Consider the following 23,946-nt stretch of genomic DNA (forward strand, 5'->3'; position numbering starts at 1 on the left):
AAACATTCACACGTCCCTTCGACCCCTCGACAGAACAGCAGTGGATTATGGGACAGAAACAAACACGCATACGTGGGCCTGCATCGCCCCGAGCTGTGCCTCCCAGCAGAGACCTCTCTCAGTGTGCTTCCTCATGGGAACATCACGCTCTTCCTCCACGTCTCTGATCAGCTGGAAGGATAAAGTCCGACAGTGTGGGAAGCCTCAAGGTTTTTATTCACCGCAATTCAACTAAAAGGATCAATAAATAAATATAAGCGAGGCAGCACGGTGATATTATTTCCTCATCCATTAGTCTGGGGATTGTTTTTGTCTTTAAAGTACAAAAAAACCAGCTAGAGTTCATTTACTACATCAACAGTTAACTGTCTGTGGACTAACTGATCAATAAAGTCCTGATATTAAAGCTCAGTGATTGTCAGAGGAACGGGCCTTCCTGCAAGACACAGCTCAGGGCAAACCAACCACACAGGCTGAGCTGCTTTCAAACAGAGCTCTGCACGCTGCAGACAGACAGCTACATTCAACAGGAGAGAAGACATGATAGATAGATAGAAGGATAGAAGGATAGATAGAAGGATAGATAGATAGATAGAAGGATAGAAGGATAGATAGATAGAAGGATAGAAGGATAGAAGGATAGATAGATAGAAGGATAGATAGATAGAAGGATAGATAGATAGATAGATAGATAGATAGATAGATAGAAGGATAGATAGATAGAAGGATAGATAGATAGAAGGATAGATAGATGGATAGATAGATAGATAGATAGATAGATAGATAGATAGATAGATAGATAGAAGGATAGATAGATAGAAGGATAGATAGATAGATAGATAGATAGATAGATAGATAGATAGATAGATAGATAGATAGAAGGATAGATAGATAGAAGGATAGATAGATAGAAGGATAGATAGATAGATAGATAGATAGATAGATAGATAGATAGATAGATAGATAGATAGATAGATAGATAGATAGATAGATAGATAGATAGATAGATAGATAGATAGATAGATAGATAGATAGATAGATAGATAGATAGATAGATAGATAGGGTTGGCGTGGGGTAAGGCATCTCTCCGTCCGTCGTTTGGTTTCCGTCTTTACATCAGAGTAAACCTGCTGAACTCGTTCTCGCCGTTGTCCCTCTCTCCGCTGGGGGAGGAGGAAGGAGGCTGAAGTGGTTTAGGTGGTCAGTCCTCTCCTCTCCAGCTCCCTCGTCTGCTTCAGCTCTTTGATCCTGTGCACAGGAAACAGATCCTAATTCTTACTGAGCCCACAGAGAGACTCTTTTCTTTAAACCCCTCCTCCCGTTACCTGTGTATCCTTAAACCCCTCCTCCCGCTACCTGTGTATCCTTAAACCCCTCCTCCCGCTACCTGTGTGTCCTTAAACCCCTCCTCCCGCTACCTGTGTGTCCTTAAACCCCTCCTCCAGTTACCTGTGTCTGCAGCGCCGCAGGAACCTCATGATCTTCCGGGCCGCCTGGTCCTGTTTCTTGGTCAGAAACGACCCCCTGAAGGAGAGAAAGTATCTGATCAGTGTCTGAGGCTCACTGCTGAGGAACTAACCTGTGTCCCTGATGCGGTCTTACTTGATCTTGGGGTTGTGGGTGGCGGAGCCTCGCGGCGCCTGTTTGAGCCGCTCGTACTCCTTGTAGCTGCGGTAGTACTGCTGGATGAGGACGGCGGCCCGCCGGCTCTGCTGGAAACGCTTCTGCTCGTAGTAGGACCTGAACTTGGACTGGATCAGGATGGCTGCCTGGGTCATCTTCTTATAGAGAGCGTACTGAGGGGGAAACAGAGTGTCAGAGTGCGTACGGGCAAAGCAGTTCAGAGAAGGAGCGATCTGATGTCGGTCTGGTGAAGCCGAAGCAGTTCGATATGGTTCCAGATTGTTTCATCCTGGACAGAAACCTCTCCCACACTTCACTCAGGTGAACTCAGAGCTCCGCCCTGTTCATGAATGCTGCTAATGTTCAAGGACTGCAGCAACGGTTTCACATGAGAAAGCAGGACGTGAACTCTGACCTCAGTTTGGTGCTCAGAGTAAACTGGATTTCATTAAAACATGGTGTTATTTGCTGCTCGGTGGAGCTAACCTTTCTCTGTCAGCACAGCTCTGATCTGAGACCACCAGAGTCAAACTAACAGACACCGACTGACACGAGGAGGTTTGGGTTTAAGGCTCGCTGAGCCGATGCTAATGAAGTAACTGCCTGCTGTCGTTAAACAGAGACACACACACCAACACACACACTGGCTACACATCACTACGTCTACGAGCAGCCACATTACCTTCAGAGCTATCCATGTTAGCTAGCCAGAGAGAGAGAGAGACGGCAGAGAGACAGCAGGTTAGTTTATGTTAGTGAAGCTCAAAGTCAACACACACACACACACACGCACGCACACACACACACACACACACACACACACACACACACACACACACACACACACACACACACACACACCTGTTTGTACTTCCGGTAGCATCTCTGTATGACGGCTGCAGCCATGTCCTGCTGCTCCTTTAACCTCCGACCCTGGAACAGAAACAGTGCTGAGAATGCTGCGATATACGCTAACAAGCTAACCTGTCGTAGCAAACAGGTGAAACCCATTAAAGGACCAAACTTTAGACCTGACGAGCAAACACACTGATACAGGCTGTGACCTTTGAGCACACAGGCTGTGACCTTTATATGAAGCTGTAGGGAGAAGCAGTGGGCCCTGATCTGTACTTCCGTTAATCTGTAATCTGACTGCAGATTTCCTGCGTCTGCGATTCGGATTATTTCTTTATTAGCAGAGACACTTTGGATCATGAAGAGCGAGGTAGGACCTCCACAGAGAAAGGTTAACAGTCGTTCTCTCTGGCTGGGATTCAGGTTTTGTTGAGCCTGTTTTTCAGAGCCTGAATAAACGAGACCAGCAGGACTGAAGCAGGAAGTGAAGCAGCGGAGTTAATGATGGGACTGTGTTTCCCAGAAATGGATGAACAGGCCACACTGAGACGACACCCCGGTCTCTGCCCTCACACCCGCCCCTCGCTTCCTGCAGCGCCGTGTGCACCTTGTATCTCCTGAAGGCGTTCTGGATGATCCTGGCGGCCTCGTAGAGCTCCCTCTGCTCGCCGTCCGTCAGCGTCAGCAGGGCGAAGTCTCTCTCCATCTTCCCGTTGGCCGAGGCGTTGAGGAACTCCGCCCATGCTGCAGAAGAGGGGGGGCGGAGCCTCTGCAGGGCCAAGGCGCTGAGTGGCGAGGGGGGGCACACCCGCCTGTGAGCACATGCACACATTACCATAATTATGGTTTCTGATGGTTACGCTTTTCTGCCATCTTTTAGGGCGGGGCTTACCTGGGCGGGGAGTGTGTGTGGGCGTCGACCGTTTCCAGGTAGGTAGCCAGCCAGGTGTCCTGTATGGCCGGGTTGTCCCACCTCTCTCTGAGCAGTGACTCCGCCCCCCTGGGGAAGTCCTCCTGTTTGATTCGCTCTGGGGTCGCCTCGATGATTTGCTCTGCTAGTGTTGCCATATCAACCTGGTGTGTGGGCAGGGTACCATAGCAACAGTGAGTGATGTGAGACCAAAATAAAACAATAAAATTTACTCCAAACACACAAACTTGTGTTTCTTTGTGTACCTGCAGCACCTCCTCCTCCAGGTACGCCTCCTCCTCGCCTTCGTTCTCCACGTTCTCGCTGTAGCTCAGCAGCTGCTCCTCCAGCGCGACGTGCGCCCGCTGGCCCCCCGCCGAGTGTGCGAACGACTGAGCGTGGCTGGGGGAGGCGCTCTCATAGTCCATGAGGTGGAGGGGGGAGTCTCTGGAACTGCCGGGGTTCAAACCTGTGATAATGTTGGTGATCAGTGACCTCATCAGGCACGTCAGTCAGTCAATGGCAGATCAGTGAACGCTAACGTTACCTGTGCTCACTGGCTCCTCCCCCCACATGGACATGAGAGGAAGGGAGGGAGGGGAGGCAGACAGTGAGGATGAGGAGGAGGGAGAAGAAGGGGAAGAGGGCGACGTCTCCATGGGGGCGGGGCCGCTGGAGTAGGCGGAGCTGGGGGAGGGTGAGGAGGGGTCGCTGGGGGAGGGGAGACTGCTGGAGGAGCTCAGACCTGGAGGGGAAAGGGCAGCCTGTTAGAGCCAATCAGAGAGCTGGAATCAGGCCACATGATGGGCAGCAGGTGCGAGCGTTACCTGTATCTGGGCTGGTGGAGAGAGGGGACAGCGGCGGCTGCGGTGTGTGCGTGTCTCTCGACGCCACGTTAGCGATTGCACGCTGCGTGTGCAGCTCCTCCAGCGCCGCGGCCAGCCGGGTGTGCCCTCGGGAGCGAGCGACGGCGAGCGGCAGGCGTCCCAGCGAATCGGGGATCCCCAGAGCCAGACTGTTCCAGCTGTACAGGAGCTCCGCCGCCCTCTGGTGGCCCAGCGCACACGCCCACATCTGGAACACATGAGAGACAGAGATGAGGAAGCAGCGGCCAGATGTTGGTGTGATAACTGATGACAGCTGTGACTGGATCACCGACTTTCTCCATCTTTCACTACAGCCGCATTATTTTTAAATCAACTTCATCGAAATCCAGTCATCAGGCATAAAGTTGCGCATTAAATTGCTCTCTAAGCATCAAAGTTGCTCTTTAGCTTGTTCCATGTGGAACTACAGTTACTCTTCAGCCGATTCAGCCTTTAAGAATTGAAGCTGGTTGTGTACAAAAGTTATGTTGCTGTTTGTGTTACTCTAAGAAAATGTTGCCTTTTAGGTTCATTTGAGGATTAAAATTGCTTCTTCAGGGCATTCACTCATCTTTAATGAGTAAGTTGGTCAACTTAGTCTCTGAGGATGGAAGTTGCTTTGGGGTGGTTGTAGCTACTGATTGGAAGGGCGGCGGTTTAATTCCTCCGGGCTGCATGCCAAAGTATACTTGGGCAGGATACCGAACCCCAAGTTGCTCTCCGATGCAACCATTGGAGTGTGTATGTGTGTGAATGTTAGACAATAAAAGCACTTAGCTTAGTTACTCATGGAAGTGTTTGTATGAATGGGTGTGAATGGGTAGATGTAAATGTGTTGTATAAGAACTAGTTTATTTACCATTTACATGCAAAAAGGGAATCAAGTTGATTTAATTCATGTGGATTAAAGATTGTTCTTGAACATCTGAGGACTAAAGTTGCTCTTTCAGCATTAAAGTATTAAATTGCTCTCCAGGGAGCTCTGTAACGCAACTTTTAAGCACTAAAGTTGCACTTTAGGGATGAAAGTTGCTGCTTTAATCTGAAACATTGAACAGTGAATTATGGCCCAGGTGGCTCGCCATAGGGGTGTGTGTGTGTGTGTGTGTGTGTGTGTGTGTGTGTGTGTGTGTGTGTGTGTGTGTGTGTGTACCAGTGGCGTGCAGGAGAAGTGGTCGACGTTCAGAGGATCCACTTCCTGTTCCAGGTCCAGACTGTCACTGTTTACATTCCTGCAATGAACAGCAACAACATCAACAAAGCAGCAACAGGAGAGAGAGAGAGAGAGAGTGTGTGTGTGTGTGTGTGTGTGTGTGTGTGTGTGTGTGTGTGTGCGTTTACCTCCAGTGTATCAGCGTGTGGATCAGGTGTGTGTATCCCTGTGCTGCAGCCAGGTGGAGCAGCGTCATGCCACGGTGACGCACCGAGTGATGAAGCCGCTCTCCTCCTCCTCCTGCCCACCGACCCCCCCTCATCATCCGCTCACACACTCCCACAATCCTCCTCTCAAACCACTGCGAAGACTGACACACACACACACACACACACACACACACACACACACACACACACACACACACACACACACACACACAGATCAGACAGTGTAATGTTGGCTTTGTCCTTTTGACCCTGCTCTGATCTCATGGGTCATGTGACAGGTTAGACCAATCACAGGGGAGCTCCTTTACATTGATAAATGATAGCTGATAACCCCCCCCCCCCCAGCTGGTAGGAAACATTACATTCATACCCTCCTCCCTCCCTCCCCTCCAGTTTTCCCTCCGACTCTCCCAGGCAGGCACGCCTCCCCCTCCCCTCTGTGCGGACGAGCGAGGCTCAAACTGACTGAGGCAGAGAGAGAGTCGCTGTGATCCACCCAGCTGTGAGTCATCCATCCTGCTGTCAGACAGCTGCAGCAGCAACGCACGCTAACACCATGCTAACACCATGCTACCACCTGCAAACAAACTGCAGTCTCCATGGAGACGTACACATTTTTATTCAGCTTGAGGACGTCGGTCATTTTCAGGCTGATCGATAAAAACTGCAGCAGGTTGCTGTTTTTGTAAAGTTGCTGTTTTTGTAAAGTTGCTGTTTTTGGATAGAAGTAAAGTTTTGCTGCTGGAGGCCTCAGGTTGATGTCAACGTTGATCTGTGTGCTGTGGATCACAGAGGCAGAAAGCACTGAAGTTGCTCTTTAAGCAATCACAGATTAGTGTTAAGTGGCAACTTTAATCTGCTCCCAGTTTAATCAAGCGTAAGCTCGTTAAGTTTGATTTCCTCGTCAGGGACTGAACTTCATTTGGCTCTGCAGCTTGTTGTGAAGGACTAAAGCTCTAAGGTTGTTCTCGCAGAGAAAAAGTTGCTCTTTAATTTACTGTTGAAGGAACAAAGTTGCTCTTCTGTAAATATTACTGTTAAAGTTGCCAAATACTTCACTCTTTGGGAATAAAGTTGCTCTTTCAGCAGTAAAGTTGCTGGATAAAAGGATTAAAGGTGTTGTTAAAGGTGCGGATTAGTCTTTAGGCGCTAAAGCTGCAGTTAAACTCTTAAAGTTGCCCTTTCTGTTGCTTGTTAGGGGTTAAAGTTGCAGGTAAAGCTTTAAAGTTGCTCCTTAAGCTCAGACTGGCTGCTGATGTGAGATTTATAGCACAGACTTTTCATTTAGAGGCTCAGTAGAACGGCGAGCAGATTCCCGGCGATGGCGACACGTCGCCCGAGCGTTCACACACCCGCGTTCATGTGTGTGTGTGTGTGTGTGTGTGTGTGTGCTGGCTGACAGATGCGCACAGCTGCGTAACAGCCCGAGCACTGGTTAACGGGGTTAACGGGGCCTCTCTGATGGCTCTTCTTTCTGGAGACAACAGCAGATTGTTTCGGCTAAGGTCAAGTGTCTCTCTGTCACAGCGAGGCTATTTTAACTCGACCGCGGCGGCTGCCAAATTCCCATGACATCAGAGGGAGGGCGAGGGGGTGGAGCCGGCTCAGCAGAGGTCGCGCTGTTTGTTCTTCGTGCAGCTGTAAGCGCTCGCTGCCTGCAGCCCGATCACTTTAGAGGAGAAGCCATCCAAAGATGACTTTCAAAATAAAATAACTGCTCATTTTAAGGCTGAAGGAGCTCTGTTTAAAAACCGGGTTTGGTCACTTTCCAGCTGATCTGTGGTGCTATTACCGGTCCTTTCTTCAGCTCCTAGTTCAGGGAAAGTCTGGGAAGGACTGAGTGTGCATCGTGGGCCAAAACATGTGAATGAGCAGGGTGTAAATTTGGGGCTTCTGTCCCAGAGAGCAGACAGCATGCTGAGACTGTGAATTGTTCCTTAGAGGTCAGTCTGCAGCTTTCCTACAGAGAAAGTCCTCCACGCTCAGCAGACAATCAGGTGGACTTTGCTGTTAATATCCACTCCATTTCCTCTGCTGCCCACTTTCATCACAGCTCCTCAGGGCCCCATCCTTGGCCCTGGCTGCCCCCGGCCTGCAGTCAGCTCAGCTCACTGACCCAAAATGCCAAGCAGAGCGTTCGTACAGAGTAAAAATCCCCACTTCTCTCAGCTCGTGTCTGCTAAAGCTTCCCACCTCCATTATCACAGTGGTTTCCAACTCAGGCCGATTCAGAAGGCTGCTGCTTGGACTCGAACTGGCACCAAGAAATACGGACACATCACTGCAGCACAGTCACACTGGCTGCCTGTGGCATTTCATACTGGCTTTAAGATCTTACGAGGTCTCAGTCTAAGTAAGACCTTAAAGCTTTGGATGGCTTTGCTCTGAGCTTCATGAAGAAAGTATTAACTCTGTGTGTGTCTGAGTGTTCACTCATGATTGAGGCTCTGCTGGTTATCCTGAGCTCAGTCTGAAACAGCCCACCCACTGAGATCCAAACAGAAGCCTGCCACTGATACACCCGTTACCCGCTGATACACCCGTTACCTGCTGATACACCCGTTACCCGCTGATACACCCGTTACCCGCTGATACACCCGTTACCCGCTGATACACCCGTTACCTGCTGATACACCCGTTACCCGCTGATACACCCGTTACCTGCTGATACACCCGTTACCTGCTGATACACCCGTTACCCGCTGATACACCCGTTACCTGCTGATACCTGCCTTCAACAGTGATCATATCACCATCAAGATGTCTGATCAAACATACTTCTCATTACTGTAATTATGCGACCGTTTGTCCAATCAGAAAAATGAAAACGGTTCCTGAAAGTTGAGAAATTGTGCTTCACAGCCAACATAGCCAATCATTACGGCAATTGTTGCTGCAGGACATTTGAAACACGTCGTGTTAGTGACGACACGTTTGGTGTTAAAGGGTTAATACAGGGTTCTAGCCAGCGGTTGATCACCTTGCTGAAGTGCCCTTATGCCAGGCTGAGAATTTCAGCAGCTAGCTACTGCAGTGGATTGCTACCATAGCTACTGACGCGACCATTAGCATTAGCAAGCGGTTGTTCGATACTCTGTGACCCCCCCCACCCCCGGTTGTACGATCACGCCGGCCTGTGAAATGTTTCTGAATAGAACCCTGTAACAGATGCATTTTCTGTGACTTTATTAATGAAGTCCTATACAAATAAAGTTTATCATTAGTAGTATTTCTATAAGAGCAAAGTTTCTGATTTCTCACTACAGATGAACCGTTAAATATCAGATTTCATTATTTGATTACGTGCATTAACAGGATGTTTCTGCTTTAATTAAGAGGCCTGGGAGATCTGTAGAGGAACAGAGCAGGAAAACTCCCCCGAAGGTACCGCGAGTTCACGGTGACCTCACAGTGACCTCACAGGGGTCTGAGGACTCGAGCTCTTCTAACCGACTTCACCCTTCAGCAGCCTCACCTGTTCGTGGTCCGTGGGTGGAGGCGGAGGAGGAGGCGTGGCCAGCTGGCTGCCCTGCTGCTGCTGTTGATTTTGCGGTTGCTGCTGGTTGTTGTCGCGGGCGGCCATCTCTGCCATCCTGCGCTCCATCTGCTCCAGCCGCTCGAGGATGGACATCCTGAACTGATTATCTGCAGGAAGAGCAGAGGCAGCGTGAGTCCTCGTCTGAAGCTGCACAGGTTTCCGGGCTCTGCCGGAATGTTTTCTTGTTGCAAGTAAAACACTGATATCATTCGTCCATATTTAACCATTTACTACAATTTATAGGTTTTGTTCAACGACATCGTCTCCACCAACAGATGCCACTTAGCCTCAACAGCCCAGAGAGTCACTAAGAGGGCCGCTGACTGACAAGACCTGCATCTGGGATGACTCCCTGAGTCCTACACTTCCCATAATGCACCTGTATGGAGGGTTTTCTCTGGTAAACTGCAGCAGACTGAACAACAAAAGGACGAGCTGTCAATCATCGGAGACCCGAAGCTCAGAAACCTGTGTCGACAGCTCTAACAGGAGGCTGCTCTTAAATAACTATTTAAAGAGCACCTCTTTATCACACACACACACACACACACACACACACACACACACACACACACACACACACACACACACACACACACACACACACACACACACAGGGTGTCTCACATGGAAACTATCTGACTGACTTCAATCGCTCGGCCGCCTGGCACACCGAGCGTGTGTGAAGGAAATAAAAGCAGAGTCCCTAATATAGCCTGATACACTGTGACCTGACCCACACACACACACACACACACACACACACACACACAGAGGGGACTCCCTGCTTTCTAACAGCTGCTCTGATTATTTTACCCGTTTCTTTGGATCGACCTTGGAAGGCTAACGAGCAAAAACATCAGAAAACGATGTTTGATTCAGTCAGCTGGGGGGGGGGGTAACAGATCATCAGGTGATCGTTAAGAAGAGCTGATTGAGTCTCCGCAGACAGACGACACCTTAAAGTTTCAAAGGTATTTAGCCTAAAAACCAGAACGTGTGACCCACGGCTTCATAAAGTTGTAACGTGTTAAACAAAGAAACAAAGTAACCAGGAAGCACAAACAGCAGCACAGATTCATGGGAAAAATTACCTCTGAAGACTGCGGGTGGTTACCGTGGTTACTGAGCAGCCATGTAACCATAACAACCATCACAGACACACACACACACACACACACACACTCTTAGGTAGGTCCTACCGACACCATCCTGCTGCTGCGTGTCCATCATCTGTCTGTCTGTGGGTGTCTCGCTTCAGGTGAGGAGCATGCTGGGTACGCTGTGATGTCACAGGATAAGTCAACACGCGATCCTAATGTGTGCAGGAGCGCACAAAGACACGCTGTGAGGAGGCAGACTGAGCGGCGGTACGAGGATCAGAGAGAGAGAGAGAGAGAGCAGGCAGGACGTCCAAACACAGCAGAAAGGCATGCTGGGAAACCCGCAGGGAGGGGAGGCTGATAGAGTGTCTCCACTGGCTGTGTGACATTCCTGAATGTGAGACGGAAACCCTCAGACAGCTGCCCCCTCACCCTGACCACAACAACCAGCCGCAGTTCCTCTAACATCCACCGGAGGTGTTAAAACGTCCGGCTTCACAGCAGACATGTTTGTGTCAGGTAGGCTGGAGGCCTCAGGTGTGATTAACCTCTAACATCAGAGGCCTTCCTGGATGCAGCAGAGACCACTGTGAGGAACAGAGACCAGCACAGGGCTCTGTTTCAGCCCCGTCACAGCAGCTGTGCCACGCTGTGGATTAAACTGTATTACAGGCTTTGCAGTGTTAGGGGTGCGGCTATCAGCTGGGCTTTACCTCTGCTCGTTGTAGTCCCTGAACTGGACCTCTGGCCCAGATTTGTGCTGATACTGTATGTAAGATAGTTAGCATTAGCTGACAAGTCAGTTTTCCCTCCTCTTGTTCAAACACGGCTTCATAAAAACCATCATGTGGCAGCCAAAACACTAAAGTCTTTGATTGGCTGTGACTCAGGCTCAGGGGCTGCCGGGATCCAACATGTAGGACGCAGCACACCCCCACTCCTGGAAGGGATTTGAAACAAGTGGGGAGGGGGGGTGTCAAGCAAAGTGCTGTTATATAAGTCAGTGGGGGTGTAAGGTTCGATGGGGCTAGCTTGAACGGTGTGCATCTATGGTGTGAATTTGAACCTCCAAGGTGAGATTGTTCCCAACTTATTGTGTTCACAAGATTTTAAGAAAACTTGACCTCTGACCTGTCACTAAGATTCAAGCTTGTTCGAGATTTTTAGTAGATGCATCTACGGTGAGAATTTTAAACACCTGTTTCGAGTTATGGCCCACGTTACAGTTTTTGTGGAACAGACACCAAGGCTGTGACAACAGCTCGAACCTCTCTTTGAAACGGCCGAGCTCAAAACCGAACACATCGGTTTGTTCTGGAAGCGCTCTGATCTCGAAAAGGTATCAAACATGTGACCGCATTCAGCAAAGACATGTTTCAACACGAGGAAGGAAGCCTGCTAATGCTAGTTCTGCTGTTGTTACAGTAAAAACATCCACAATGGAATAAAATCTATCAAATTCAATCTTGCTTCAGTTCAGTTGTGAACTGGAATCATAGTAACGAGTTACTCAATGTGTACCTGACGTTGACAGGACCTGTTTTATTTTGGCAGTTTTAAGGACTTTAACATGTTATTAATTTCAAACAGTAAATGGACTGGTACTAATATACTATTTATTATATACACTGGGCAAAGTACTCTGCTCTTTAATACATGTCACATTCACACAGCATTTTGAACCTTTCAAACCATCGACCTTCTGATTATATCTCCTCAACTTCCTGAGGCACAGCCCCCCCTAAAACCACCCATTGAGGCACTGGTGTTGGGACTGAGCCTTGGTGTAGGAGCCAATGTGAACTTATAATGGTGCAATTTTAGTTTGTAGGTGTATAGTGTGTTCTTCATTTGTTATTGTTGGTTGTTGCTGTTACTGCTCATGTAAGGCCTTAAATGGCATTAGATTTAACTGTAAAACCCATTTGTTCTGTTCTTTTAGTTAGCTATTGAACTAAGCTCTGCGCATGCTCACTAGGACACAGAGGTTAGAATAGAAGTGTGGATCAGCGGCAGAGCCAAGTATGGTGTAAAAAGGTTTTTTGACCGTGCTGCAACTGTAGGTAAAGATTGATGCTGTTATTATTTAGCTACCATCTAAAACGTGGATCATTGTAGGGATATTTTCATGTGTGTCTGATCTGAGAGAAGCTCGGATGTATGTGGATGGAAATGTGACCTGGATGAACAAGATGGTGGAAATAAACGCTCAAAACTACGACCTGATTCTTTTTTGACTGGAGTAAGAAGTAAGAACGGTGCAAACGAGTCAAGCCCATCATTCTTGCCTGCTGCTAATACCGGTGAGTGGCTTTGAAATTACGTCTTAAGTCTGCCACAACATTAAGTCAAAAAACCTTTTCTCTGGCATCTTTGTGCGACCATGTTGCGGACATGAGCGATCAGGAATTAGACAGAGCCCAAACGGATTATACCGCTTTGTGGGACGACGCGGTGAAAATACAGAAAGCCTTGATTCGCTTAATATTAATCTGGATAACCATGGAAATCGTTTCCTTGTGTTAAAGCTAAGTGGTTAATTTATCGCTTCTACCGCTGCAATCGGTCACGACATTATTGAAACATTGTAACCGCAATGGCGGACCCGCAAAACGAGGATGCGGAAGTTGCAGTTACCGACGATGACCAGAAGAGGGCAGTCGTGCCCACAGAAAAGAGCTTTGAGGAAAAACTGCATCAGTTTATCACTGCAAGACGATCTAAACTAAGACTGTTGACTACAAAATCCAACCAAATAGAGCGCCTTATGGAAGATGAAGATAATCTGATACATATTGAGCAAAAGGAAATAAAGAGTTACAAAAAATTGTATGAGGAATTCACCGAACTGAACCAGTCAGTGAAACTTTATTTGAAAGAAGAGGAAAGCGAGGCCGACCAAACATTCTGGTTTGAGCCCAAAGTATCCAACTGTCAAGACTTCATGAAAAGAGTAGAGACTTGGATTGAGGAAGCAAAACTGCATAGAGACTTGGTAAAGACAAGTCAAAAGGACGTCACTCCTAGGGACAGTGTTTCGAATGTTTCTGCAAAGCAAAAATCTGGCAAGTCTTCCAGTCACAGTAGTCAAGCAAGTTCACATGCATCTTCTTCAGCAATACGTCTGAAAGAGGAGGCCAATAGAGCAGCGCTCATGGCAAAAGCAGCAGCATTAAAGGAAAAGAAGGCACTTGCACTGAAAGAAGCCCAGTTAAATGCAGACAAAGAACAACTGGCGATTCAAACAGAACTGGCGGCTTCTGCCGCACGGCTTAAAATATATAGTATGAATCACCTCAATTACAGCTTGGTGCCGCAGCCGCAGTATTACAGTCAAGTCAACTGGACGAAGATGAAGGTCAGCACAGGTATGAGGCATCACCACCCAGACGGGGATACCAAGACTGGCCAATGCATTCAACTAACACCCCGGCAGTTAGACCAAAGTCATCTGTGGAGCAAATGTCAAACTCATTACCTGCAGCTGAGCCACTTCAACATAATAGAGACACAAGTGAGTTGTTCAAAGTGATGAAACGTCAAAATGACATTACAGAGTTGCTTGTGAGAAACCAGCAGCTGTCCCGCCTGCCTCAAAGAGACATTCCCTTGTTCTGTGGAGATCCACTGGAATTCCAGTCCTTTCTAAAGGCATTTGATCATGCTATTGACGCCAGAGCTGACAGTGAGGCAGATAAGTTGTATTTTCTGGAGCAATATACTAGGGGTGATCCAAGGGATTTAGTTAAAAGCTGCCAACATATGCCAGCACATCGTGGCTATCATGAGGCACGGAAACTCCTTAGTGATCACTATGGAAATGAAGTTAAAATTGCTTCAGCTTTAATGGAAAAGGCTTTTAAATGGCCTAAAATCAAGCCAGAAGATGGAAAAGCTCTCAGTGCCTTCTCACTGTTTCTCCTGAGCTGTCGCAACACCATGGAGGATGTTGAATTTATGGATGAGCTGGACAATCCCACCAATATGAGAGTGGTAGTGTCAAAGTTGCCATACAAACTCATGGAGAAGTGGAGGGGTCACGCATACGAGATACAAGAGCTGCGAGGAAGCAGAGCCAAGTTTGCTGATCTTGTCAAATTTGTGGATAAGCAAGCTAAAGTCATGATGGATCCGCTATTCGGCAACTTGCTAGAGAGTACAGCTGCTGAAAGGAAAGACAAAGCGAAGCTTGACATTAGGCTATGGTCAAAACCAGAAGGAAAGAAAGGTACCAGCTTCGCAACTAATGCTACTCCAGTTAAGAATGAAGGACTTACCATGCAAAAATCAAAAGGTGAAACGACACATCTTAGCAGTGCTTTCAGCAAACCATGTGTGTTCTGTGAAAGAAATCATACTTTAGAAGAGTGTCGAAAGATGGGTGAAAGTCCACACAAGGAGAAAATCGAGTTCCTCAAGAAAGCAGGTCTGTGCTTTAGCTGCTTAATTAAAGGCCATGTAAGCAAAGACTGTAAAAAAAGAATGACATGTAACATTTGTGCTCTTAAACATCCTAGCATGCTACACTTTGCTAAACAAAGTAGCTCAACTAGTGACAAAGAGACTGAGGAAAAGGTGCAGAAAGGTGCTGCCATACATCCAGCAACTACAAGTGGGTCAGTAGCTGCAAACATTGAAACAAGTGCATATACTGGGGCGGGAGATGGCTGCATCCTCTCTATCGTACCAGTGCAGGTGAAATCAAAGAAAGGCAACAAGGTAGTGGAGACTTATGCCTTTATGGACCCAGGTAGCTCTGCAACATTTTGCACCGATGCACTTGCCCTACAGTTGAACCTGCAGGGCAGACGGACGACGCTGGAGTTGAAAACCATGGGTCCCAAGCATCATGTGGAAAGCTATTTGCTCACAGACTTGGAAGTAAGTGGGATTAATAGCAATGACTTCATCGATTTGCCTAAAGTATACACACAGAAAAGCATCCCTGTGTCACCAGGAAACATTCCATCACAAGAGGATATAGAAAAATGGCCGTACCTCAGCGAAGTCAGAATACCCAGCATTAATGCAGATGTTGGGCTTCTCATTGGAAGCAATGTGCACAAAGCATTAGAACCATGGCAAGTGATTAACAGTAGAAGTGATGGGCCATATGCAGTCAAAACTGCTCTTGGATGGACAGTCAATGGTCCACTTAGAGATCACACATACACGGACTCAGAACACTGTGGACATTCACAAGCTACAGTAAATCGTATTTCAGTGGAGAATTTAGAGCAACTTTTGCTAAAGCAATATAATCTGGATTTTCCAGAGCGTCTGTGTGATGATAAGGCGGAAATGTCTCAGGAGGATCAGCAGTTCATGAACTGCGTGAGAAGCTCTACATATCATGCCGATGGTCATTATGTCATTGGGCTACCAACAAGGAAAGCTGCTGTCACAATGCCCAATAACCACAGTGTCACAGTGCAAAGAGCTCTAACACTGAAAAGGAAATTCAAAAAGAATTCTGTCTTCCGTCGGGAATACAGTGACTTCATGAAGGATATGATCGCAAAAGGTTATGCTGTCAAAATCCCAGAAACCCAGCTAAACTGCCAGGATGGTAAAGTTTGGTACGTCCCACATCATGGTGTTTACCATCCGCAAAAAGGAAAGTTACGAGTGGTCTTTGACTGCAGCGCGAGCTTTCAAGGTACGTCACTAAATGGTGAACTCTTGCAGGGTCCAGATCTTGCAAACTCCCTGGTTGGAGTGCTAACACGCTTCAGGAAAGAGGAAATTGCGATCATAGCCGACATTGAAGCAATGTACTACCAAGTAAAGGTCCCTGAAAGTGACACCAACCTCATGCGCTTCCTTTGGTGGCCTGAGGGAGATATCGAGCAGGACATGGTGGAATATAAAATGACTGTGCACTTATTCGGTGCTAAATCCTCCCCGACTTGTGCAAATTATGCTCTAAGGAAGACGGCCCAGGACAACAGTATCAAGGCATCGTCTGAGGCTGTGGATACAATTCTCAACAATTTCTACATTGATGATTGTTTGACATCTGTTAAGCATGCAGCTCAAGCCATTTCCTTGTACAAAGACCTCAAAGCGTTGTGTGCCTCAGGAGGATTCAACCTAACCAAATGGATGAGCAACAGTAGAGAGTTTTTGGCTTCTCTACCAGAAGACGAGCGAGCTAAGGAAGTAAGAGCTGTCGACTTGAGTAAAGATGAGCTTCCAATTGAAAGAGCGCTTGGAGTTCTGTGGTGCATAGAATCCGACTCATTCAGGTTCAGGATCATGGTACAAAGTAAACCAAGTACTAGACGAGGGATTCTGTCTACCATAAGTTCCATTTATGACCCTTTAGGATTCCTGTCTCCCTTCACGCTTCCCGCAAAAACATTGCTGCAACAGTTGATCAAAGAAAAACTCAACTGGGATGAGCCTGTTCCAGACATGTTCGCCCAGAAGTGGTTTGCGTGGTTAAATGACCTGAAACAGCTGTCTACTTTCACTGTAAACAGATGTTTAAAACCAGCAGGATTCGGGGATGTTGCAACAGCCCAACTCCATCATTTTGCAGATGCAAGTGAGAGCGGATATGGGACTGTCTCATACCTCAGATTGACAAATAACGAAGGAAGAGTGCACTGCGCATTCATGTTGGGAAAGTCGAGGGTTGCTCCCTTAAAACAAATGACAATCCCACGAATGGAGTTGACAGCGGCAGTGGTAGCTGTGACCATTGACAAAGTGCTGAAGAAAGAGGTTCAAATGGAACTACAGGAGTCGGCATACTGGACAGACAGTACAACCGTCTTGAAGTACATTGAAAACAACACTCGCCGATTCAAGACGTTTGTTGCCAACAGGATTATCACTATTCGGGAACTGACTAAGCCAAAACAATGGAGTTATGTCAGCACAACACAAAATCCAGCCGACTATGCATCAAGAGGCCAAACAGCAGCCAAATTAATGAGCAACCTTTGTTGGATTCAAGGTCCATTGTTTCTTCAAGAACCAAAGTGTCTGTGGCCACAGAAACCACAACATCTGGAGATCACTGGGGATGACATCGAGATGAAAAGGCCAGTCATCACAAACCTCATCGATGCAACTGAAAGCACAGATTCTGTGAACAAACTCATTCACCACTACTCTAGCTGGTATAAACTAAAAAAGGCCGTGGCATGGATGTTAAGGTTCAAGGAAATGTTTATGCAAATCAGGAAAAGGAGAAAGGAACTACTTGCAAAAGACGGTTGCATTCAAACTGACCAAGAGAGACAGCAGACTGTAGACCAAATGCAAAGCTGTATAACAACAACAGGTAAAGGAGGTCTAACCGTCAAAGATGTAAAAGGAGCTGAGCACGAAATAATCAAGTTCTGTCAAAACCAACATTTTCAAGATGAAGTCTCAAGTTTGAAAAGGGGAAACCATAACCTAAAGAAAAGCAGTCCCCTGTATAAGTTGGATCCAATGCTTCAAGATGGGTTGTTGCGTGTAGGAGGTCGCCTCAGTAGGTCTTGTATGCCAGCAGAGGCCATGCACCCAGTTATTATACCAAAGGACTCCCATATCGCCACCCTGATACTGAGAGACATTCATGAAAGGATTGGACACTGTGGAAGAAACTATATGTTGTCTCAGCTACGCCAAAAGTTTTGGATCCCCACTGCAAATTCTATCACAAGGAAATTTCTCTCAAAATGTACCATCTGCAGAAAGGTCAGAGCCAAAGGACAAGAACAAAAAATGGCCGACCTGCCCAAAGATAGACTTCAGCCAGATGAGCCACCATTCACACATGTTGGCACAGACTACTTTGGGCCATTTTTGGTTAAAAGAGGACGCTCAACAGTGAAGAGGTATGGAGTACTTTTCACATGCCTGACCACAAGAGCTGTGCATATAGAGATTGCTCACACAATGAACACAGACTCCTGCCTAAATGCAATCAGGCGGTTTATGTGCAGGAGAGGTCAAGTTGCTACCATTCGTTCAGATAACGGCACAAATTTTGTTGCTGCAGAACGGGAACTTCGTGACGCCATGCGACACTGGAATCAAAACAAAATACAAGACACACTTCGGCAAAGGGAAGTAGAATGGATTTTCAATCCTCCAACAGGTTCTCATTTTGGCGGGAGTTGGGAAAGACAAATACGGTCAGTGAGAAAAATTCTGAAAGCTGTACTCAAAGAACAGACTATGGATGATGAATCCCTGCAAACACTTCTATGTGAAGTGGAAGCGATAATAAATGACAGACCAATAACAACATCTTCTGAGGACCTGAATGACCTTGAAGCTTTAACCCCTAATCACCTACTGTTACTGAAAAGGCAGCCTTTGCTGCCACCTGGACTGTTCAAAAAAGAGGATCTGTACTCGCACAGAAGATGGAAGCAGGTGCAGTACTTAGCCGACCTATTCTGGAAGCGGTGGGTACGTGAATACTTGTCAGCTCTACAGGAACGTCAGAAATGGACTCAAGTGAAGCAAAATCTCTCTTCAGGAGATGTAGTAATGATTATTGATGACTCTGCTCCAAGAAACTCTTGGGTCCTAGGTAGAGTCATTCAGACCATTCCAGATGCAAAAGGACTTGTTCGCAGAGTGTTAGTCAAAACAAAATCAAACACTCTGGAAAGACCTGTTGAAAAGCTCTGCCTTATCTGCGAAATGGACCGTTAAAGGACTCTCATGAGACCTACTGATATGTGCAAAGGTGTAAAAATGTACATATGTGTATACTATGGGCTCCTTTGTTTATTATTTTGGTAATTGGCATCCATATTGTCTCCCAATTAGGGGCCGGGAAATGTAGGAGCCAATGTGAACTTATAATGGTGCAATTTTAGTTTGTAGGTGTATAGTGTGTTCTTCATTTGTTATTGTTGGTTGTTGCTGTTACTGCTCATGTAAGGCCTTAAATGGCATTAGATTTAACTGTAAAACCCATTTGTTCTGTTCTTTTAGTTAGCTATTGAACTAAGCTCTGCGCATGCTCACTAGGACACAGAGGTTAGAATAGAAGTGTGGATCAGCGGCAGAGCCAAGTATGGTGTAAAAAGGTTTTTTGACCGTGCTGCAACTGTAGGTAAAGATTGATGCTGTTATTATTTAGCTACCATCTAAAACGTGGATCATTGTAGGGATATTTTCATGTGTGTCTGATCTGAGAGAAGCTCGGATGTATGTGGATGGAAATGTGACCTGGATGAACAAGATGGTGGAAATAAACGCTCAAAACTACGACCTGATTCTTTTTTGACTGGAGTAAGAAGTAAGAACGGTGCAAACGAGTCAAGCCCATCATTCTTGCCTGCTGCTAATACCAGTGAGTGGCTTTGAAATTACGTCTTAAGTCTGCCACAACACTTGGTGATAAACATAAGGACAGTATAACTGGTGCCTGTTGATTAAATACCAACTATTTTTATTGAGTCTCAACTTTCTAGAACTTTGTCCATGTTAGCTCTTTACAAATGGACGAACCTCAAACTACAAAGAGAAGCAACTTCCAGCTGCTGTCTTGTTCATGAGCTACAGCGCTAAGCTCCACAGGATTGCCTGGCTGATTTTTATTCCTGATATAATCCCAGAGGTCTCCTCCCAGCATTAACCAGGATCTGTCACTAGTTAGGCCAATGTGTAAAAAAGCAGTCACTAGACCCAAAATGCTAATATTTCTTTGGCTACACAAGTTGAAGAAGTCTGGGTATGCAGCCTACTCAGATGGACTTGCATGCAGTCCTCCAACAGGCCAGCAGGATGGAGTCTGATGGTGGTGTCACTAAGTGTAGGAAGGCTGCCTAAAGGACCAACAATAAGATGATGATGATACTTTATTGATCCCACAATGGGGAAATTACAGGAGCAAACCCGGTAGCCCGCAGGCTGGTCGGTCCCTACCTTTCTAACGCTGTGGCTTTGTTTGCCTCGTCAGTCACGAACCCCAGAACACTAACGTGAGTTCTGCTACACCATCACTCTCACTTTCCTGAGGGTAACAACCACCAGATGTTCGAGCTCCAGGGTTACATAGGCTAACCCTGATGGGATGAGCAGCCTGGTGGATCGGGAATGTGGCCTCTCTCAGTGAACAGGAGCCAGAACACTTCCAGATACTTGGCAGTAGGGCTGCAACGATTAGTCGACATTATCGACAATAATCGACAATAAAAATAGTTGATGAATTTAATTGTCGATAATAGTCGTTTTTTTATTACTGATGATTTTTATTTTAACAGAGTGAGACGTCTTCCTGTCCGTCTGTCTCTGGCGAGCTTCACACATGTGCAATCCAGTTGTTAAGTGACGATGTAGAATTCCATTTCCGGGTCCAAACTGTCACGTGATCAATATGCCGCAATGCTGCGTCCCTGGTTGTTTCAACCAATCCGACTCGGAAAAAAAACACACTCAGCTGTCATTGTACCGATGAGACAGAGAAGCAGAAATGGCTGCAGCTGATAAGGTATGTTACAGTCATCTTTAATAGTGAACAGTCATTGGTGATGCCAAATGTAAAAGCTGATTTCATAATTATGTGACTCATAATCCGATTAGTCGATGACTAATCGACTATCAAAATAGTCATTAGTTGCAGCCCTACTTGGCAGCGGTTGGCCTTTTTACCCTGTTTTCCTCGAGTTGCTCTCGTTAGTGTAGCTAAGAGGACAAACACTTCCCTGTTCTGAGCTTGAGGAGTTCCTTCAGGATCACAGGAACAAACTGGGATTTGGGCATTTTTCTAACAGCTCTGAGACCGGACTGAGCTTTTCTTTCCTTGATCGACGTCAGACTATCATCTGACCTCTGAACCTCTTCTGTGGCTGAGTTTGATTGAATTGCCTTTTTCATATTTGATTGATTGAGTTTACCGATGCAGATCGCCCTCTGGTGGTCCATCTATCACTTTAACAGAAAATCTGACTTATCAGGACCTCTAAAAACCCTTTCATCCAATAAAACCAGCCCAGCCTAGTGCCAGGTTAATTATTTGTAATGTGCTGACAGTGAGGAGAGGAATCTGACCGTCCAGTGAGAGCCAGTCGAGCTGAGAGCTAGGCAGAGAGCTGGCGTTCCTCGCTCTGTACTCGAACAGGACCGAAGAAGAAACCGAGCCTCCGGACTCCAGGACCTGCAGACAAACCAGGCCGGCCTCGTGGGCTGAAAGACGGGAGACAGAGGAGAGTCCATGAGGTCTCAGGCACGGTTAAATCAGCAGGGTCGGGCTGGAAGAGGAAAATCGTACCGGGGCAGTAGCAGCGCAGCACTCCGGGCTGGATCAGCGAGGCGGGGACGGCGCTCTGATCGAACACGCAGGAGTACCGACCCGACGGCTCGCTCCACGGCCCCGTTATCAGCACCTTCACTCCACCCTGCAGAGGACATGGTGAGCGCTGCAATCACTAAGGTTCAAACAATCAATATATTTCATGATCACAGAAATCCATAAACACAGGTTTCCTGACATGAATGTTTTTTAGTGCTTCCCAGGAGATCCTGATCCTGATTTTTAGGTTTCAGGGGTTCCACTGCAGGCTACAGCAGTGAGTGCAGCTTTCAGCCTGCAGCATTTATCACAACATCCTTACAGCGAGTCACTGATGACAGACTCCCTCACCGTGCTGCCACGAGCTCACAGCAGGTAGATGTGTGTGGACTGTAGAGCGTTACAGCATCGAGCTCAGGGAGCCTCAGTTTTGAGCTGCTGCCCTCTGCTGCCCTCCTGTGGATGAGCAGCTGAACTCCAGCTCAGAGTATCAATCACTGGCTTTTCTGATCAGTATCCTGATTACCCTCCACTGATTCATTTTCTATTGATTAGCTGCTGCGGCTGTGAAGCTGATTATTGGCAAATGATTACCTCGGGGTACGACCACTCCGGGGAGAAGTCGGTGATGGAGGTGAGGCGTGTGGAGGACGAGGCGGGCAGCGGGTGAGGAAAAGGGAGGAAGGAGGAGGAAGGGGAGGGCTGTGGAGGAACGACGTAGCGGACCCCCGCGGGGAACATGGCTGGGCTTGGCGAGGCGGAGACAGCGGCTGCGACGGGATTGGCCTCCTCGGTCATGAGGTCAGAGATGAGGTCGGGAAACTGGCTGTCGAAGGAGATGTCGAGCTCCTCTCCTCCGCGTTCACAGGGCCCCGCCTCCTCCCCCATCTGAGTGCTCATGCAGGTGTCATCAGAGTCGGAGCCCCGTCTCCTCTCCTCTTTAACCTGGATAGCAGTAGCCATGGCGGTGGGGGCGGGGCTCACATTAGCGTCACTGTTAGCAAACATTGAAGACTGCTGCTGCAGCACCGGGGGCTGATGAGAGGTCTGGGGTGGGGGTGGGGCTTCAGGTGCACACAGGTGACTGCTGGGCTGCCCGGGGTTCACCGGATGCTGCTGCTCGCCAGCCTGGCGGTAAGTCTGACTGGCCGGCTGGGAAGGGTGGCTCGCCGGACTCTGACACACCAAGAGCAGGGAGGCGGAAGTGCTGCCTGTCTGCTGCCGTGGTGCCAAGCTGGAAGAGGTGTGGCCTGTCTGAAAGGCACAGAAATAAAAAAGGTGTGGATGTAAGCGGAGGGATACGAGCTTCTGCTGCAGAAACTAGTCCCGTGATGTACTGGCCACAGACTCACCTGCAGGAGAGCGAGTTTAGAGGGAGGAGCGCTGCCTTCATCATCATCATCTTCACATCTCCTGTCCTTCACCTCCTCTTCACACTCCTCCCTTCCTGCCTCCGACTCCCCCAGAGAGCCAAGCTCCAGGCAGAGTGGCAGAGGGGGCGGAGCCACAGAGGAAGTGGGAGACAGTGATAGGGAAAGGGAGGGGGGCAGTGAAGACGAAAGTGGGGAGGAGGAAGAGGAAGGAGAGGAGGAAAGAGGGAGGGCCGAGTCTCTCCTGTCCACCTCAGAGGAAGAGGAGAGGGAGGACAGCGAGGAAGGAGGGGACACAGAGGAGGGAGGGGTGGAGGTGGGAGAGAGGGAAAGAGCGAGGGAGGGGGGAGAGAAGGGGGAGGAGGACGCGCACATGACAGAGGTGGGGGTGGACGAGGAGGAGGGAGGACGAGCGGGGCCGCCATATGTCTGGCCCTGTTTGGGGGAGTTCAAGAATGAGTCGGGATCAAAGGCAGGGGGGAGGGATGAGGGAGGTGGTGGCGGTGGTGAGGGGGAAGTGGGGGGAGACGGAGTGGAGGCAGTGGCAGCAGGAGGAGGTGGGGAGCAGAGAGAGGTGGATGTGTTGGAGGAAGATGGGGTTAAGAGCAAGCCTCCAATAACGGGGGAGGGCAGAAGGGTGAGGGAGAGGGTGGCCACGCCCGGTGCCTGCACAGGAGGTGGGGGGAGGGAAGGGGGGACAGGTGAGGAGATGGAAGCTGGTGGGGAAGGGGAGGTGGGCTGGACGGCTGCAGGAGGCAGGGCGGGGGAAAGCAGCAACTGGCCAGAGCCTGTGAATGACAGGCTCCTCCTCAGACTCGCCTCCTCCCCTCTTGCCACGCCTCCCCCTCCCCCCTCCCCCGCGATGGCGGCAGTTGCCATGACAATGACTGCATTCTGTGGCAGCGCCACAGTTGTCAGGTTGCCGCGACGGTCTCCGTAGAAGCCGCTGCTGTGGTTACTCATGGTGACGGTAGCTCGTTGGGACTGAGGTGGGGAAGAGGCCGAGCTGTGGAAAACAAACGGGAACAACCAATCAATCAACCAAC

The 23,946-nt window shown here is 48.2% G+C and overlaps 1 protein-coding gene across 2 annotated transcripts in view; it reads right to left on the minus strand.

Moving 5' to 3' along the window:
- Window positions 1-959: 959 nt before the first annotated feature.
- The window catches only part of camta2 (calmodulin binding transcription activator 2), a 30,873-nt gene continuing 7,886 nt past the window's right edge, over window positions 960-23,946 (minus strand). The window contains exons 10-26 of one of the 2 annotated variants that reach the window (XM_030725055.1): window positions 22,883-23,906; window positions 22,125-22,784; window positions 21,510-21,636; window positions 21,290-21,424; window positions 9,114-9,283; window positions 5,597-5,778; window positions 5,409-5,487; window positions 4,217-4,463; window positions 3,937-4,134; window positions 3,656-3,858; window positions 3,372-3,553; window positions 3,087-3,291; window positions 2,486-2,557; window positions 2,307-2,327; window positions 1,604-1,797; window positions 1,451-1,525; window positions 960-1,249 (exon numbers count right to left, since the gene is read on the minus strand). In XM_030725055.1, coding sequence (XP_030580915.1) covers window positions 1,195-1,249; window positions 1,451-1,525; window positions 1,604-1,797; window positions 2,307-2,327; window positions 2,486-2,557; window positions 3,087-3,291; window positions 3,372-3,553; window positions 3,656-3,858; window positions 3,937-4,134; window positions 4,217-4,463; window positions 5,409-5,487; window positions 5,597-5,778; window positions 9,114-9,283; window positions 21,290-21,424; window positions 21,510-21,636; window positions 22,125-22,784; window positions 22,883-23,906 — 3,829 coding nt within the window. In that variant the 3' untranslated portion in view covers window positions 960-1,194. The remainder of the gene's footprint in view (window positions 1,250-1,450; window positions 1,526-1,603; window positions 1,798-2,306; window positions 2,328-2,485; window positions 2,558-3,086; window positions 3,292-3,371; window positions 3,554-3,655; window positions 3,859-3,936; window positions 4,135-4,216; window positions 4,464-5,408; window positions 5,488-5,596; window positions 5,779-9,113; window positions 9,284-21,289; window positions 21,425-21,509; window positions 21,637-22,124; window positions 22,785-22,882; window positions 23,907-23,946) is intronic. The other variant, XM_030725056.1, reaches the window with a different exon arrangement.

This window comes from Archocentrus centrarchus, unplaced genomic scaffold, assembly GCF_007364275.1.
Source record: "Archocentrus centrarchus isolate MPI-CPG fArcCen1 unplaced genomic scaffold, fArcCen1 scaffold_45_ctg1, whole genome shotgun sequence".
In the NCBI taxonomy this organism is placed as follows: Eukaryota; Metazoa; Chordata; class Actinopteri; order Cichliformes; family Cichlidae; genus Archocentrus; species Archocentrus centrarchus.